General features: G+C 46.9%; 1 protein-coding gene across 1 annotated transcript in view; it reads left to right on the top strand.

Annotated features, from left to right (window-relative positions):
- EIF2B5 (eukaryotic translation initiation factor 2B subunit epsilon) overlaps nt 1-15,373 on the top strand; it is a 30,545-nt gene extending 15,172 nt beyond the window's left edge. The window contains exons 14-16 of the mRNA XM_054039397.1: nt 10,724-10,849; nt 12,433-12,543; nt 13,580-15,373. Coding sequence (XP_053895372.1) covers nt 10,724-10,849; nt 12,433-12,543; nt 13,580-13,645 — 303 coding nt within the window. The 3' untranslated portion in view covers nt 13,646-15,373. The remainder of the gene's footprint in view (nt 1-10,723; nt 10,850-12,432; nt 12,544-13,579) is intronic.
- The last annotated feature ends 1,943 nt before the right edge of the window (nt 15,374-17,316 follow it).

Here is a 17,316-nt window from a genome sequence, read left to right as displayed (position 1 = left end):
GAGAGGAGCCCTGGTCCTCCTGAGTTAAATTAGACTAGTCTCTGGCACTGTTACAGGAACAACAGATGGGCGTTCGCCTTTGTGCTGAGCACCATACGTGAACGTGAACCTTAGAAGAGGGCTGGGAATGGGATAGAGAGTTCTGCGCTTCGCAGTCTCTTGGTTTTTGCGCTGGACACAGCCTTCTAGTAAATTGGCATTGGAGCGTGGGGTTCAGAAGTGGGATCTGAAGGAGTTGGGAGGCTGCATGCAACAGCAGGGCAGTAAGTGGGGAAGGCACTTGTGGGAGAAGGACTCAGTAGCACACGGGAGTCAAGAAAGCCAAAGAGCAGGAGGCCTCAGCAGCAGCTAAAACTCAGGGGCATGGAAAATTAAGACGACTTCTTACCTGTTCTTTCTTGGGACTTCTCTCCTGGTGCTTAGGAGTGGCTCTAGGTCCTCCAGCCCCTTGCTGGCTCTAGGATCATTGAGCCTAGGGACTGGCCTCTCGTGAATTCAAGGGACTTGCTGGCTCATGAGCCTCCCTTGATTCTCCTAAAGCAGTAAAATTACCAACGCCATTAACTCGACTTGGCAAAGCTCAGCTAGTGTCTGGCCTGGAAGAGACTTGTTTGTTTTAAGTAGCATGTGCTTCTTTCTGTCTCCTGTGAGCGAGGACTGGAAATATTCGCCCTTCCTCGGAGACTAGATCCAAAAGAGGCACAGTCCTATTGGGGAAGTCACCGGGAGTACTCCTTGCTGCAGTACATATCTAATACTGGTAACTTTTCCAGTGTCTACTGCAGAGACAAAGGCAGGACCTGGCTGCCTCTGATTAAGATGCAGAGCCCTGCTCCACCCCTAGAAAGGCCCTGGGCGTATGTGGCTGTGTAGAAGGGGCTGCCATGTTACCTGCTGACCCTCAGTGAGAGCTTGTCCCAGGACCTCTGGTCTCAGTTTGGAGGAGGTGGACAGGTCCCCGCTTTTTCAGCTGTGGCCTCTGATGCCCATTTGTGTGTGTTGGACTGAGTGACCCTTTAGTGATTGCAATGATGCATATATTAGAAGAAGCAAGTCTGGCTCCTAGCTGCAAAGGGTTGATTTGGATTGTCCTGCCTTTAGTGGGATATGGGGAGCAACAATGGGCAGCTCCTGTGTTTTCTGTGGGGGAGTGTGATCGTGTGGGGTGGGGGAAGAGACGTTTCCCCAAATGGCTCCAGACACCTGACTTAGTTCAGTTTGAGGAGATGCCTTCGGTTGGAAATGTGCAGCAGTTAAACAATTCAGTTCATACTAATTCAGTTCTCTTTATAAGGTTTAATTGAAAATGCCCCATTCCTCTTGGCCAAAATGTATCCTAATGAAAGAGGGGAGCTGGGGTGCACACCGAGCAGACGCTAGACTCTCCTTGTATGTGGAAAGCAATACAACTGGAGAGTTGGATGCCTGAAGTCTGCTGCTGTTTGGGATCCTAGTGTGAATAAGATACAGCACCGTTCCTTGCTGGATCCTGCATGAGCTGCTGGTCCAGCAAGGGAGAGACATGGAAGCATCACTACAGCATCCTGTCAGAGGAGCAGGTGGATGAGGATGGGGAGAGCCCAGGGGTTTTCCATTCGCTTTGCAATGAGGGGAAATGATAAGAAAACCACAATGATGATTGTTTGTTTGTAGTACAGTAGCACCTGGGGCCCCAGTCTAGGATCCGAGCCCTACACTGCACAAACACACAACTGCGAGACTATCTTTGCCTCCGAGTATTTATGATCCAAGTGTAGGATGTGAAAGGTAAACAGCTTATGTTTGGTGTATATATTTTGTACATGTGTGTTTCATCATAGCAAAACTGACATGAGCATTTACCAGCGTAGGCACTAAATCAGTTCCCCTCCCTTGTAGAATTTTGTAAGGTGGGTGTATATGTATCTACAGCAGTGCTCTGTGTATTAAATATTAATACACTGCTTGGCTTTATCAAATGTAGATAGTGCTCTCTTACCTTCATAAGCAAGCTTGACATGGACACCCCCAGAAGCATTTAGCCAATTAAAGTAGCCAGCTCCCCAAGTCTTCCTTTGGAGAAGGCGGCCAACAGATTTCCTAGAGTGTTCTGCCTGGAACAATCTTATGTACTGACGTCCTTACCTTGTGCAGAAAATATTAATGTGGAGTTTCCCCAACTGGAGATCACAACCGCTGGGGCAGTGATGAGGTGTGTTATGGGTGGTCACACAAAAATATAAAATTATGAGTATGGAAAAATGGCAGTACATTTTAAAATGAGAAATGTATACGTCATGTGAGGCTGGTGGTGATTGATTATTAATGTGTATTATGGAAGTGGCTAGGAGCCCCAGTCATGGACCTGTACCCCATTGTGCTAGCTGCTGTACAAACACAGATTGACAAGACTGTCTCCCCCCCACCCCCCAAAGAACTTCCAATCTAAGTAAAAGACAAGACAACAAATGGATATAGACAGACAGAGGAGCTCAAGGGAACAATGAGACAGCAGTCAGTGTGACAGATGTTCGTCTCAGCACATCTGCTGCCTAACCATTGTCAGAGTTGTGTTTCTGTTAAGCCACCCCATCTTGTTATAATTTGAGAACCCCAGCTAATGCTTTGGATATGCTAGTGTAGAATGAGAGTATAACCTGGATGTTCCTCATACAAAGTACTACAAGCCCCATTAAAACGTTACTTTGTATGAAGTGAAGTACCCAGGCACAGGCAGTGGCAAAAGTAGAATGCCAGACATGTCAGCTGAGCCTCACGCAGCCATGTTGTATGTGTCGTTCAGTCGATTGTATCTCGGTCCCGGCTAAGTAGTGACAGAGAAAGATGGATCATTTGTGAAAGGGATGATGGCAAGCTGTTCGAGTGACAGCTCAGAGGAGGGGAAATTGTGGAACTACAGTGATAGTTAAAACAACGAGGAGTCCTTGTGGCACCTTAGAGACTAACAAATTTATTTGGGCATGTTTATTTGGGCTGGGTCACTACAAAAAATAATTTTCCCTCTGTTGATACTCACACCACCTTTTCAACTGCTGGGAATGGGCCACATCCACCCTAATTGAATTGGCCTCATTAGCACTGACCCCCCACTTGGTAAGGCAACTCCCATCTTTTCACGTGCTATATATTTATACCTGCTTATTTTATTTTCCATTCCGTGCATCTGATGAAGTGGGTTATAGCCCACGCAAGCTTAAGCCCAAAAAAATTTGTTAGTCTCTAAGTTGCCACAAGGACTCCTCGTTGTTTTTACTGATACAGACTAACACGGCTACCCCTCTGAAACCAGTGATAGTTAAGACATATAGGTTTACGTTGACTTGAAATCATGGTGTGTAACATGTTAGGAAGTGCTGTTTTCCATGAGTTTGAAGCCTTCAATGTTGGCATAATGCTCAGAAGCCAAACACCCATCAGTGAAGAAATAAGCACAAGGTTATTTCTCAGGAAAAACATGAAGCCTCGAAAAATCAGTAAGACTGTATTGCTCACACTGGCAGTGTCAACCCAAACACCCAGCAGGCATCTTATTTGGTATCTCTACAAATTGCACAACAGCATAAGGCATGTAATGTTGCAGAAAACATCATCCTTCCCCAGACATTAGACATGGTTATAATAATAATTTTAATTTAATTAATGGAGATATCCTATCTCCTAGAACTGGAAGGGACCTTGAAAGGTCATCGAGTCCAGCCCCCTGCCTTCACTAGCAGGACCAAGTACTGATTTTTGCCACAAATCCCTAAGTGGCCTCCTCAAGGATTGAACTCACAACCCTGGGTTTAGCTGGCCAATGCTCAAACCACTGAGCTATCTCTTCCCCCCAAGTTATAGAGCCTGAAGCAGCTGCCAAGTTGAAGACGGTGCTTTTGCCACGTAACCCTGTTTGATGCAGTATTAGTGACATGGGTGAGGCTGTCCAAGAGCCATTACTTTCGGGAAAAGTTACTGCTTCGCAATTCACCATCATGAATCAGTCCATGCATCTGCTGCTGCCCGGCTTCTAGCGTTTGAGGTGTGTCTCCACTGGGTCTATGAAGCAGACTTTACTCTTTTATAAAGCTGGGCCGGGGAACAGCCCAGATGAATGCTCATCAGAGACCTTTCAGCCAAAGATCTCCACAGGCAGTGGGAGCATAACAATATAATCTGCAGGGATGGCGCCAAGATGAGGGCAGGTAAGAACCACAGCCTGGTCGCACTTGTGCAGATCACCCCTCATGACAGAACTTTCCTACCGGGGTCTTGGGGAAGTGGAGACGCAGGTGAAGGAATATCTTTGGATCACAAACATCTTCATTCAAGCTGCTGTCAACGCTGCAGCACTGACTAGACCCAGTGCAGGATGATCTGATAGACCTCTCCTTTGACAAGGACCTGAAATTAACTCCAGTCAAGAATGGGTCAGATTTTTGGCTGAAGCTGGATAACTACCAGACATAGATGCAGAAGTCATGAAAATTCCTAGTCCAGCCTTATATCTTTGCAAATTGTCTCTCTCCGGTGGTGGCAAACCCAAAGTATCGCAATCCTGGTCATTCTAAAATAACACGGTGTGTTGAAAATCTTTCATCTCCAGGCTAGCTTCATTCATCACGTAGGATGGCAGGTGTATTTAGAACTTTGTGCTTCCTTTGTAATCAAAAAGAAGAACAGGAGTACTTGTGGCACCTTAGAGACTAACAAATTTATTAGAGCATATGCATATGCATCCGAAGAAGTGGGCTGTAGTCCACGAAAGCTTATGCTCTAATAAATTTGTTAGTCTCTAAGGTGCCACAAGTACTCCTGTTCTTCTTTTTGCGGATACAGACTAACACGGCTGTTACTCTGAAATTTGTAATCAAAGTTTGCTTTTTGAAACCCCGTAATCATTTCTGGTATGTTCCAAAATTCTGCCTACTTATTGTTAATGGAAAGGGTCACAAAACACGTCTTTGCCTGCTGGTACTAACTGACTGCTGAGGTGCATTTGAGAGGAAAAAATTCCAAAGAGGAATAAAAAATGATGGTTGCAGGGGAGGGAGAAGTAAGCGGCAGCATTAAACGTATTGCCCATGGGTTAAAGTAGTTCCTGGAACCGTGCATGCTGCAACATCAGGACCACGCTACCCTTCTGCCCTATTACAGATATTGTCCTGTGAGCCAGTCGTCATTGGTATAATATACAAATCATCCTACTTGTATTTCCCACACTATGGCGTCTCCTCTCCTCTGCTGGATGCTTGACGTCACAAAGACCCTAACATGCTCCTAATAGTACCTATTCCACCAGCAGAGGAGATGGAATGTGGCACTCCAGAGCCATTCATTGTTGCTTTCTGCCTTGGGCGTTGTTGTGGGTGCTCTGCATTCACAGCCTTTGCAGGCTTGGAAACTTGCTCAGGGTCCCCTGTGCGGCTGTCATGCTGCCTGGAGGGGCTCTTGAGCGAGAATACAAACCTCAGGGCAGACTGCTAAGAAGCAGGGCACAAACCCCAAACTGGTTGTGAGTTCTGAATACTTCGATTTCACCAACCAAGTAACCAGTGTAAACTCCTCCGGCACTATACAACCTTAACATGGAGTCTCAGACAGTCCCCTTGGGCATTCCGATCTAGGCAAGATTGATTCTGTGATAGACGGTCACTTTACACCCAAAATTACAAAATATTCAGGTTGCTCCCAGTCCTAAAGGACCAGTCGCTACCCCAGGTCAATTTGCCCTTTAGATCTCACACCAAAGACGACACTTGTAGCCAATCCTGTAATAAACTAACGAAAGGTTTATTAACTAGGAAACATAAATGACTCTTATTTACAAGATTAAAGCAGGTAATCATCCACACACGCGTTAGTCAGTTTTCAAAAGGTAATAGCAACTTCTAGTAAGCAGACTCTCCATGTCCTTTAGGGCGGGGTTCTCAACCTTTTTTCTTTCTGAGCTCTCCCTCCACCCCAACCTGCCATAAAAACTCCATGGGCCAGCTGTAACGCAGCAGTCCTGTGTGATGGGGCTTCGGCTTTCTGCCCTGGGCAGAAAGTCTAATGCTGGCCATGCTTGGCGGACCCCTTGAAACCTGCTGGCGGACCCCTAGGGGCCCTCGGACTCCTGGTTCTCAAACCATTGCTTTAGGGCTAACCCCGGCGAAACAGCTGGGGATTCCTTGCATATGCTTAGAAATCCTTGCCCCGCAGAGTTCAAGCAGCAAAGGTATAATACATTTGGCTCAATGGATATTTTTATTCCCTTCCTCCAGCGTTCAAGCTGTAATGGGATGAGGGATTGGGCTCTTACCCTCTTCAGGGCTGTGGATTCAGTAGTACATCCTGATAGGCAGGAGACAACGCCATCTGTAGGAATCCAGCATTTTGCATTAGGGGATTCCCCCCCCCCCCCCCCCCGTTTGGTAAGTCACGTAGTTTCAGAACAAACATTTTACAGTTATAAAACAAACACTTTATATACCATGTTATAAGGTAATACTTGAGGTTATAAGTGAGGTTAATGCATGTGGCAACATAGAAGCATTTCATAGAATCTACAAAAAGAAGAACAGGAGTACTTGTGGCACCTTAGAGACTAACAAATTTATTAGAGCATAAGCTTTCGTGGACTACAGCCCACTTCTTCGGATGCATATAGAATGGAACATATAATGAGGAGATATATATACACACATACAGAGAGCATAAACAGGTGGGAGTTGTCTTACCAACTCTGAGAGGCCAATTAATTAAGAGGAAAAAAAAAAAAAAACTTTTGAAGTGATAATCAAGCTAGCCGAGTACAGACAATGTGATAAGAAGTGTGAGAGTACTTACAAGGGGAGATAGTCAACGTTTGTAATGGCTCAGCCATTCCCAGTCCTTATTCAAACCGGAGTTGATTGTGTCTAGTTTGCATATCAATTCTAGCTCTGTAGTCTCTCTTTGGAGTCTGTTTTTGAAGTTTTTCTGTTGTAATATAGCCACCCGCAGGTCTGTCACTGAATGACCAGACAGGTTAAAGTGTTCTCCCACTGGTTTTTGAGTATTTTGATTCCTGATGTCAGATTTGTGTCCATTAATTCTTTTGCGTAGAGACTGTCCGGTTTGGCCAATGTACATGGCAGAGGGGCATTGCTGGCACATGATGGCATAGATCACATTGGTAGATGTGCAGGTGAACGAGCCCCTGATGGTATGGCTGATGTGATTAGGTCCTATGATGATGTCACTTGAATAGATATGTGGACAGAGTTGGCATCGGGGTTTGTTACAAGGATAGGTTCCTGGGTTAGTGGTTTTGTTCAGTGATGTGTGGTTGCTGGTGAGTATTTGCTTTAGGTTGGGGGGTTGTCTGTAAGCGAGGACAGGTCTGTCTCCCAAGATCTGTGAGAGTAAAGGATCATCTTTCAGGATAGGTTGTAGATCTCTGATGATGCGCTGGAGAGGTTTTAGTTGGGGGCTGAAGGTGACAGCTAGTGGTGTTCTGTTATTTTCTTTGTTGGGCCTGTCTTGTAGGAGGTGACTTCTGGGTACTCGTCTGGCTCTGTCAATCTGTTTTTTCACTTCAGCAGGTGGGTATTGTAGTTTTAAGAATGCTTGATAGAGATCTTGTAGGTGCTTGTCTCTATCCGAGGGATTGGAGCAAATGCGGTTATATCTTAGAGCTTGGCTGTAGACAATGGATCGTGTGGTGTGTCCTGGATGGAAGCTGGAGGCATGTAGGTAAGTGTAGCGGTCAGTAGGTTTCCGGTATAGGGTGGTATTGATGTGACCATCGCTTATTAGCACAGTAGTGTCCAGGAAATGGACCGCTTGTGTGGATTGATCTAGGCTGAGGTTGATGGTGGGATGGAAATTATTGAAATCATGGTGAAATTCCTCAAGGGCTTCTTTTCCATGGGTCCAGATGATGAAGATGTCATCAATGTAGCGCAAGTAGAGTAGGGGCGTTAGGGGACGAGAGCTAAGGAAGCGTTGTTCTAAGTCAGCCATAAAAATGTTGGCATATTGTGGGGCCATGCGGGTACCCATAGCAGTGCCGCTGACTTGAAGGTATATATTGTCCCCAAATGTGAAATAGTTGTGGGTGAGGACAAAATCACAAAGTTCAGCCACCAGGTTAGCTGTGACATTATCAGGGATACTGTTCCTGATAGCTTGTAGTCCATCTTTGTGTGGAATATTGGTGTAGAGGGCTTCTACGTCCATAGTGGCCAGGATGGTGTTTTCTGGAAGATCACCGATGGATTGTAGTTTCCTCAGGAAGTCAGTGGTGTCTCGAAGATAGCTGGGAGTGCTGGTAGCGTAGGGTCTTAGGACAGAGTCTACATTACAAACGTTGACTATCTCCCCTTGTAAGTACTCTCACACTTCTTATCACACTGTCTGTACTCGGCTAGCTTGATTATCACTTCAAAAGTTTTTTTTTTTTTTTCCTCTTAATTAATTGGCCTCTCAGAGTTGGTAAGACAACTCCCACCTGTTTATGCTCTCTGTATGTGTGTATATATATCTCCTCATTATATGTTCCATTCTATATGCATCCGAAGAAGTGGGCTGTAGTCCACGAAAGCTTATGCTCTAATAAATTTGTTAGTCTCTAAGGTGCCACAAGTACTCCTGTTCTTCTTTTTGCGGATACAGACTAACACGGCTGTTACTCTGAAACTGTTCATAGAATCTAAACACTCTACACATTGATATAAATCCAATACCTATCTTAACAGTCCTACACACAGGTGAGCCAGACTGGTTTCCTGCTATGCATTTGTCAGTGTCCGGTGAGGCCTAAAGGCCTTGGTCTTTGAGCTGGCACCTGGTCTGCCAGTGTCACAGTGGCATTGAAGAGGTCTGAGCTTTCCAACTGGCAAAGATGCTTCCTCCCAGGAGTTGGTGGGAGAAGTGTCAGTGATAGAAACTAGCCACGTATGTGGCTGAGGGAGGTCTTTGCCCAATGCTCCTGAGAAGTCCCTATTGCTGCTGTACCATCTCTACCCAGTGGACAGACCTGTTCATTCTCTGAGGGGGCTGCTATCCTCAGAGCATGGTAAAAGAGTACGTGTAGTTTCATAGGCATGCAGGGGAACTTGGGGTGCGCTAACTTAGCCATTGGTTTGTCTCTTGTTAAATTAACCCTTTAAAAAAGAAACAGATCTCACTGACTTTAACGTGCTATGGGAAGCAGGATGTTTATGGGAGCTGCACACCCTGGCTCATTGCGCAATCAAGCAGGCAACTTTGTGTTCAGTTGTTCTCTTATCTAGTGCTATAAAACAGGTGCTCAACAAAGGGTCTGTGAGCTGGTTTCAGGGGGCTGCGGGGCCCCGCAGTTGAAGCCTGTGCCCTGATCCCTGGCACCCCTGTGCGGCTGAAACGGAGCGGAGCCATGGGGAGCCCCAGCTCCCCCTGTGGGGCTGAAGCCAGAGCTGTGGGACTGGAGCCCAAAGCTGGGGCACTCTTATGGGGCTGAAGCCCAGAGGCCCCTCCCCGCCGCCTGATGGCTGAAGTCTGGAGCCCCCCAACACCCCTGCCTGCCACTGGACCCTGGAGTTTTTATAGCATGCTGGGGGGACCTCGGAAGGAAAAAGGTTGAGAACCCCTGCTGTAAAAGATCTTGTGGTTTGGGATCAGGATGCGCACCTCCTGCGCACTTTCCTCCCCAAGCCCAGACCCCCATTTCTCAGCTAGAAACACAGCACAAAATCACTGAGCAAAAGGTTTAATGAAGAATAAACCTTGGGGAGGGATCAGCCAGTAACGTGACAGCTTCCTGCGTCTCATCTCTCCTCCCCCTTTACCTGTAACAGATTCTAGCAGCGGCTGCAGTGTCCTAAGAAGCTTCCAGACAAACACACAAGCAAATGGGGACTGAGCCTCTGGGAACTTCTCTTGTGCTTTTGTTTTGGAGGCAGCCCATCTTGCTGCCTCTGCCTGGACTCAGCTAGAGGGGACGGACAGTGGGCAGGCAGCGGGACAGTGACTAAGGCAATGTCTACTCTAGCATGTCCGTTGGTAAAACGTTTGTCGCCTAGGGGTGTGAAAAGACACCCCCCTCCCCCCGACCGACATAAGTTACACCGACAGATGTGCTGGTGTGGACAGCGCTGTGTCTCCTGCCGACATAGCTACTGCCGCTCGTTGGGGAGGGTTTAATGATGCCGACGAGAGAGCGCTCTCCTGTCGGCACAGAGCAGCTACACGAGAGCCCGTGCAGCGGCACGGCTGCAGCGGTACAGCTGTGCCGCTGTAAGGTCTCTAGTGTAGACATAACCGAAGGCTTTGCTCTATTTATAGTAGTTGCTCCTTTTCAGTTACACCTTCTCTAGCTGCTCTGCAGAGTGATCATGTCCCAGGCTCAGTGATGTACCATTGTCTGCTGTGAAGTGACATCCTTTGAGTTCCCTGCTCCCCTGAACTCATTTGTGATACCTACCACTCTAGCCATAGCTCCTAAAGCACTTCAGCAAGATAGTTACACATCCTCTTCGTGCTACAGACAGGAAAACGCGGACACAGAAGTGGACTTGTCACTTCGTCACCCCAGCTGCCCCCTTAACTTCACTCAGCTCTTGGGGACAGTGTTGTGTATGTAATTAGATGGTCTGAATGATGGGAGAGTGGCTTTCTACAATGCTTTGCTTCCCCAGACCAGTCTGTTCCCACTGAGGAACTGCATTGAACATGCGCATATCTGTATTTAAAGGTCTCATAATCCAAGAGCCTTTGTTCTTTACTCTGATTCCTCCTGCAGCTGTTGAAGAAGTGGTCCCCAGTGTTTAAGAACTACATAAAGCGGGCATCAGATCACTTGGACGCCTTATCTGCCATTGAGGAGTTCTTCCTCGAACATGATGGCCTCCACACATCCATAGCCAAAGTAAGTTCCTCACAGTGGCAAGGACTTCTGCTTCCACTAGCTCAGTAGTGAATTGTGGTTTGTAGGTGCCATCAGCTTGTCTTCTATCAGAAAAGGAAGGCTTATGTGTCTGTTGGGAAGGGTGGGTGAAAAAACATCTATGAACGTGATTAAAATCTCTCCTCTGTCTGCCCAGGCCTCTGACTGAGCCCTGCTATGGAGGATTACTGGTTGACATGCAATCTGGAGCTGCTATCTAGCAGTATCTAACCCAGAGGGACCCCTTCCATGGTGCTGTAGTGGAGGGGAGTGGAGGAGAGGCCAGTTTCACACTCTGAAGGCACCCAAACCCACCATCTTGGACCCAAAAGCGAGGGGGTATAAAATAGCTTTTGTCACACTTCAAGATGGGAGATAGGCAAGGCTGGAAAGAGGGTGGGATTTCGTATTCAGGCTGAACTGGGTGGAAATCAATGAACAAAATGAAGGTAGTGTGTGGCTGACCTGCTTTTCCACTGTAGGTTTCAGTCCTGGAAAGTGTTAAATGCACGTTTCATACACACACACTCCCTCTGTTAATGGATTATTTCTGCCATCTAAAATTGCAGCTAAACTCCCCAATTAGAAATCTTTCCATGAATAATCCCTCTACAAGTGCCTGCACAACATTACGCCCGTCACTTCCAGAAGAGAGCTGTCCTGCAAATCTGCCTACACCTTGGTTCCCCAATAAGGAGGAATCTTATCTCATGGTACCAGTGCCTCTGGCTAATGGCACGAGCACTTAGCCTGGACTGACGCCAAAAGCCTTCAACTCAGTAAGCCAAAGTGTCCTTGAATGACAGAGATTGTCTGGCATGTATCCATTGTTCTAGCCTGGCTTTCCCTGGTGGCCAGGAGTTGAAGTGACACTTCGTTACTGGAGCTGGCACATGTAGCCCAGCTTCTGTCAGTCCTCTGCCATGAGGAGACTCATCAAAGTGTCTCGTCAGGTTGAGCACAAAGGGGTGATGAGGCCCCCCAAGCAAGAGTGCATTAGCATCCTCCCCCCATCATGGCGTCAGGCAAGAGCTTGATTCTACAAATGTTCAATTGCATTTGACACCCACTAGAAGGCACCTTTTAGCAAAGGCCGTGCAGGGTTGTGTTGCAGATGTGACAACCAGAGTTAGGAGTGGCTTAACCGCATTAGTGCTCTTCCCTACTGCAGCTGCCAGAATTATGCACATCTGGGTCTGTGGACACAAGAGGTTCCTGAAAGATCCGTTTCGGTGCTTGTTATTAGTGTGCTTTACCAAGGAGGGGGAGATGACTTTGGGGAGTCCCCTTGGGGTCCTTCATTGCTTTCAACTCCTAAATACCCCTCCCGGCATCCTTGGAGTTGAAAGCCATGAGGGGAGCTCTGATTTGGACCTTGTGTGCTCAGAGCTACCTCACCTCAGAGGCTCAGTGTCAGCAGGGAAAGTATGGGTATTGGGGACAATAAAAGCACAATGATATACACCCCGTTCTCTCCCACTGAGGCTTGTGGTGGGAGTCCCAGATTGTCATACACAGTCTTTTACTGTTCTGTTGCCCCATTTATGGTTTTCTGATTGGTCCAGGTGCTGATGACCTTTTACCAGCTGGAAATCCTGGCAGAGGAGATGATTCTCGTCTGGTTTTCTCAGCGGGACGCATCTGATAAGGGCAGGCAGCTTCGGAAAAACCAGCAGGTAAGTCCGACCTGGGGCGGAGGTGGTTCTGGTAAAGCTGGGTTCTCAGCAAGGCAGATAATGAAACACAATGCATTGGCTTACGGCAGCCCAGCTTGGCTTTCTGCCATGTTCTGCACAACCAGAGTGTTCTGGTTGCGGTGAAGGATGAGGTAGTGGGAGAGGGAAATATTTACTGACAGGTGCTCGAGAAATTGCTGGGATCACCCTATGCTCTGAGTAATGGAGAAGCCTCTCTAAGCTAGGCAACTACTTGAAATGGGCTTCAGGGAAATGAACTATCACTCCTTACACGTTTCCTTTGAAGCTACTGTACCTTGCTCTCTCTTCTCATCCATTTGCATGATTCACTGAGCACTGGCACTACTGAGCGGCTTGGTATCAGAATAGCCCTTTTATAACTGGCTTGTGCTGTAACAAGCATAAACCTCTCCATCGGTAGGAACTCTGTATCTGGATGTGGCCAAGCCCAGTTCCAAAGCCTTACCCGCAAACGGTACAGAAAGAAAACCCTCTTTGAGGAAGAGACCAGATTTGCTTAGTCAACTCCCTTTATAAAAACCTGTCAGTGCCTAGAGCTGCTTATTTCAACAGGGTTCAAAAGGCAAAATGCGCTAAGTACATACCCTCAGAGCAGTCCTGCTGGGGGTAGGTTTCTCCTAGCAGCAGCTTTCCTTGCACTGCCCACCTTTTGTGCTTCTTGTAAATTAGGTGGAGCTGTCATGCCTCCTTCTCATGAGCCTTTGATGGAACAACTCTGGGTCCAAACTTCCCTTCTCCCAGGCAGATTTGCCTCTTTTTATTAGGGTTTTGGGGGTACCTTGGCCATGAGAAGGCCTCCTTTGTGGGTTCCAAACAGTCTGTACTGCCCATACCACCTGGATTTAAGTGTCCGTTTTTAGGTCTGTTTTCCCTGTTCCTCGGCCTCTCCCATCTAACGTGGAAGTGGTCAAATGCTGAGAAACTGCAGTTGTCTCATTAAAGTAGCTGTTTTCCAGGGTTTATTTCTCCTCATCACATTTCATTGTCCTTGCAGCTTCAGAAGTTTATCCAGTGGCTGAAAGAGGCGGAAGAAGAGTCGTCGGAGGGCGACCAAGACTGACCTGGCAGCCTGACATGAGAAGAGGCACTCCTGCTGCCCTTAGAGGAGGAGGGAGGGATCTCTTACTGGCCAGGCTTTGCCTGGCAAGGTGGGCAGAGCAAGAGCAATGCCGGTGCAGGGTGCATAGGTGTGGGACCTGAAATCAAAGTGACTGACAATCCCATCGTTAATTGTTGTGTATTCCCAGCCCCCCAAATGGCATCTTACGTGGGATAGTCACAGCACAGCGTGAGAACCACAAGGGAAAAGCAGGAGACACTAACGTCCAAGATCCCTCTGTGGCCTGTGTATGATGTATTATAAGCTATCCATTGGGAGCCACTCACTCCTAATGTAGCGGTGACAGGCATATACATATAAATTCCATGTAAAACGAACTCTTGGGGTTTGAACCATTTCTGGTTTGTGTAAATGTGGTCATATGACCTGGTTATTTGGAGTTACTGTTCATGGAGCTGTAAAGAGGCCAATGGACAATTCATTCCCACTCACTTGTGGAGAGCCCTTTCTGAAGGGCTGGTGGACAGACATGGCTTAGTCATCTAAGCACAGGACTGGGCCTCAGGAACTCCTTTGGCAGGGGAAGGCACAGTTGTCAGAGGAAGCCCAAGGCATTTGGCAGCCTGGAATGAGAAGAGGCACTTGTGCTTTCTTTCGAGGAGGGAGAACCTCTTCCCATCAGGCACACCTGGCTAGTTAAAATCTTGGGTCTGACATGGACTTGCACTGTGATCGTAGCAAAACTATGTTATCTTTCTGCGTCTGTTTCCCTTTCTGTAAAGTGGGGCTAATACTCACTCTCCCACCTCACCGGAGGGCTAGCTAATAACAGAAACACACTTAGGGAATAAAGTACTGTATAGAGGATTATGCCCCAGATATGACCTACCTTCTCTGTCCCCCTAGTGGCTGGTTCTTTGGGTGAGTTTTTATTTTAACTTAGAAAAGGGAACAGATGCCTGACACTTGTTAAGGCCCCTGGTTCAGGGATTTGCATGGTTCTGAGTGCGCGAGCTGCGACACCAGACGTTCTCTCGTCCTGCTTCCCATGCTAGCGACAGTTAGACACACTAGCTCAAGCCAGGGGGGTTATTTATTTATTTATTTTGTTAAACCCTAGCTTTGCTTTTCTCCTTTGGGGGGAAAACTATGCATCAGCAACTGCGGGATAATGCATGGGTGTGCAGCAGGCGTGAATGTGTGTCCTTTCCATCCATCCCTTTCCTGCACCCTCCTCCATGCTGGTAATAGAGCCTTCAGGAGCAGCATTCTTGTAAATGTCATTGTGCCACTTCCTGCCCCTGTTCTCCCCCAAGAATGGAGCAGATCAGCTGACCCTTAATAGGTAGGTCATATGTTAAGCATGCTGACCTTGCCACTGTCCTTTTAGGGGGGGAGGTGTGGAATAAATTCTATGGGGGGATACATTGAAGCTGCCCACTCAGGATTTTTTTGGCCATTGGATGATGCCACATATTCTAAACGAGGGGACATTGATCTGTGGGGGAGGGGGTCAGAAAACGCTGCCTCTTAAAGATGGATGTTGGGAAGGGGGCAGACTTGAGCTCTCACAGTGTCGGTTGCCAGGACTGCATGGAGGCCCTCAGCTTCTGGCATGACGGAACCCAGTCTTGTAAATGTTGGGGAAAATAGCTGATATTTGAACTTTCTATATCTGCCAATATTTAATTCAGGGAGTGATTAAAAACATCCTGGTGTAAAGAATGACCTCTCTCTCCTCTGTTTACTTTGAATAAATGTCTCTGATCATGGCACAAGCCTGAGCAGGGCTCATACATAGTCTAATGAAGAGACTTATGTAATAGCTCACATAGCTAACTTTATTTCTCAACAGGATCCAAGTATGTCTATAATATGCAGATATGAAATGGGGATAACTGTTCGACCATGTCCAGCAATACCACCATCTAAGATAGGAGCTGGAGAACAGTTTACCTGATTGAAACTCCTGCACTTCAGATTTCTACTATCCGGCAGAGGCTCCCTTTTATTCAGAATTAACTTACAAAGATGCATCTTAAACTTCAATGAAACAATGCTGAGAGTTACAAAGTGTATATAACACTCTTCCCCTCCTGATATTGTGTGATTTTGAAGGGCAGAGGGTGGCAACAAAGCCCTTTTTCAAAAGTGTTTGCAAGCCAGCTGCAAGATCCAGGCAGCTTAAACTCTCCCTGGATGTCTTGAGTATTTTTTTAATAATATAAAGATGGTTAAAAAAATGGGTTTTGCTTGTAATTGCATAACTAACTTGTTTTGAGCAGAGGATCTGGATTCTTTGTGCCAAGGAACAAACAATTCTGCTTTCTGTGTTCTGCATTCCACAACCTGAATTCTCTGCGCTAAAGTGGCCAATTTCTTATTGTTGTGAGCCTCTCTCTCACCCAGGGGTTATAGGCACATACAATAGAGATTTAGGTAGAATGCTCCTATGTTGCCAGACTTTGTCCTAATCCTTCAGGGCTCTTCTGAGTGGATTTTTTTTTTTTTTGGTACTCTTGTCTCCAGGTCTGTGCTTTACAAAAAGGAGGCTTCTTAAAATAACATACTTGATCTCCTCCTCCAAGGAACAGCCATAGTGCAATACAGACACACTTACTTCTAAAGGGCAAATAATTATATATTTTATGAAAGAGAGTTAATTACAATGCTGAAGAGCAAACCAGGCTTAATGCTTTCTCTGGCCTACTATCACCTGGCATTGGCCACAGTCGGAATACAGGATACTGGGCTAGATGGACCTTTGGTCTGACCCAGTTTGGCCGTTCTTATGATGCACTACAGTGACGCAGCTGTGCCAGTTCAGTGTTTTCAGTGTACACCTGTGCATAGATGCTGGAACTAGCGGTGCTACCACAGCTGGCTTGAAGGGATTGCCATCATACAGTTTGGTTCAATGCCTCTCAGCACCCCTTCTATAAAAATTGTTGTAGCTCTCCTGGACCCATGGTTCATGTAGATTTAAGCCTACAGTCTTCAGCAATGATTCCTTTTGGAACTGGCTTGCTTAGCCTAGTCCCTTACTCCTCATTTCCTTGGCTCTGTGGTCTTTACTCCCATGCATTGAGTGAATCATGCTTAACAGGACTTTTGCAAGCAATTAAGTCGGCGTTTATCAGCTGGGAGCGTTTAATCACTTATCCCATTTTTAAAAAGCAGCTGCAGTAATGAGTCTGTTAGTGATATGAGCTGTAGGATTGGAGCAATGGTGCTGGAACAGCATTACAACTCCAGAGTGCGTACAGCCTCATTTCTCCATTCAACCTTACATGGCCTGTCAGCACCTACCTTACCCTTGAGGCGCCTACCACTAGAGAATACCGTGAAAAGCTGCTCTTTCAGCAACAGAAGCCCCCCACTAATGCAGTGGAAGCTCCATTGTGTTGTGCTGCAGCGTTACTCTCAGAAAAGAGTGCCAGCCACCCCCACCCACCTGAAGGCACCCAGGAAAATCTTTAGCATTAGCTCCCTGTATGGTCCCAGGGCATCACCTGCTGGACAGGCAGGAACTGAAGTTGCACCATAGGGGGATACTAACACATTGTTAGAGCAGACCTACACATGTCCAAGGGCATTACACCACCAGGAGAGGTAGTTATGCTACATCCTTGAATATCTTCGAGGCATTAACACTGCATGAGGAGGACAGG

Source organism: Malaclemys terrapin, chromosome 9, assembly GCF_027887155.1.
Source record: "Malaclemys terrapin pileata isolate rMalTer1 chromosome 9, rMalTer1.hap1, whole genome shotgun sequence".
NCBI lineage: Eukaryota > Metazoa > Chordata > Testudines > Emydidae > Malaclemys > Malaclemys terrapin.
Note: the sequence above shows the minus strand (reverse complement) of the source record. Positions and strands in the feature narration are given on the sequence as shown.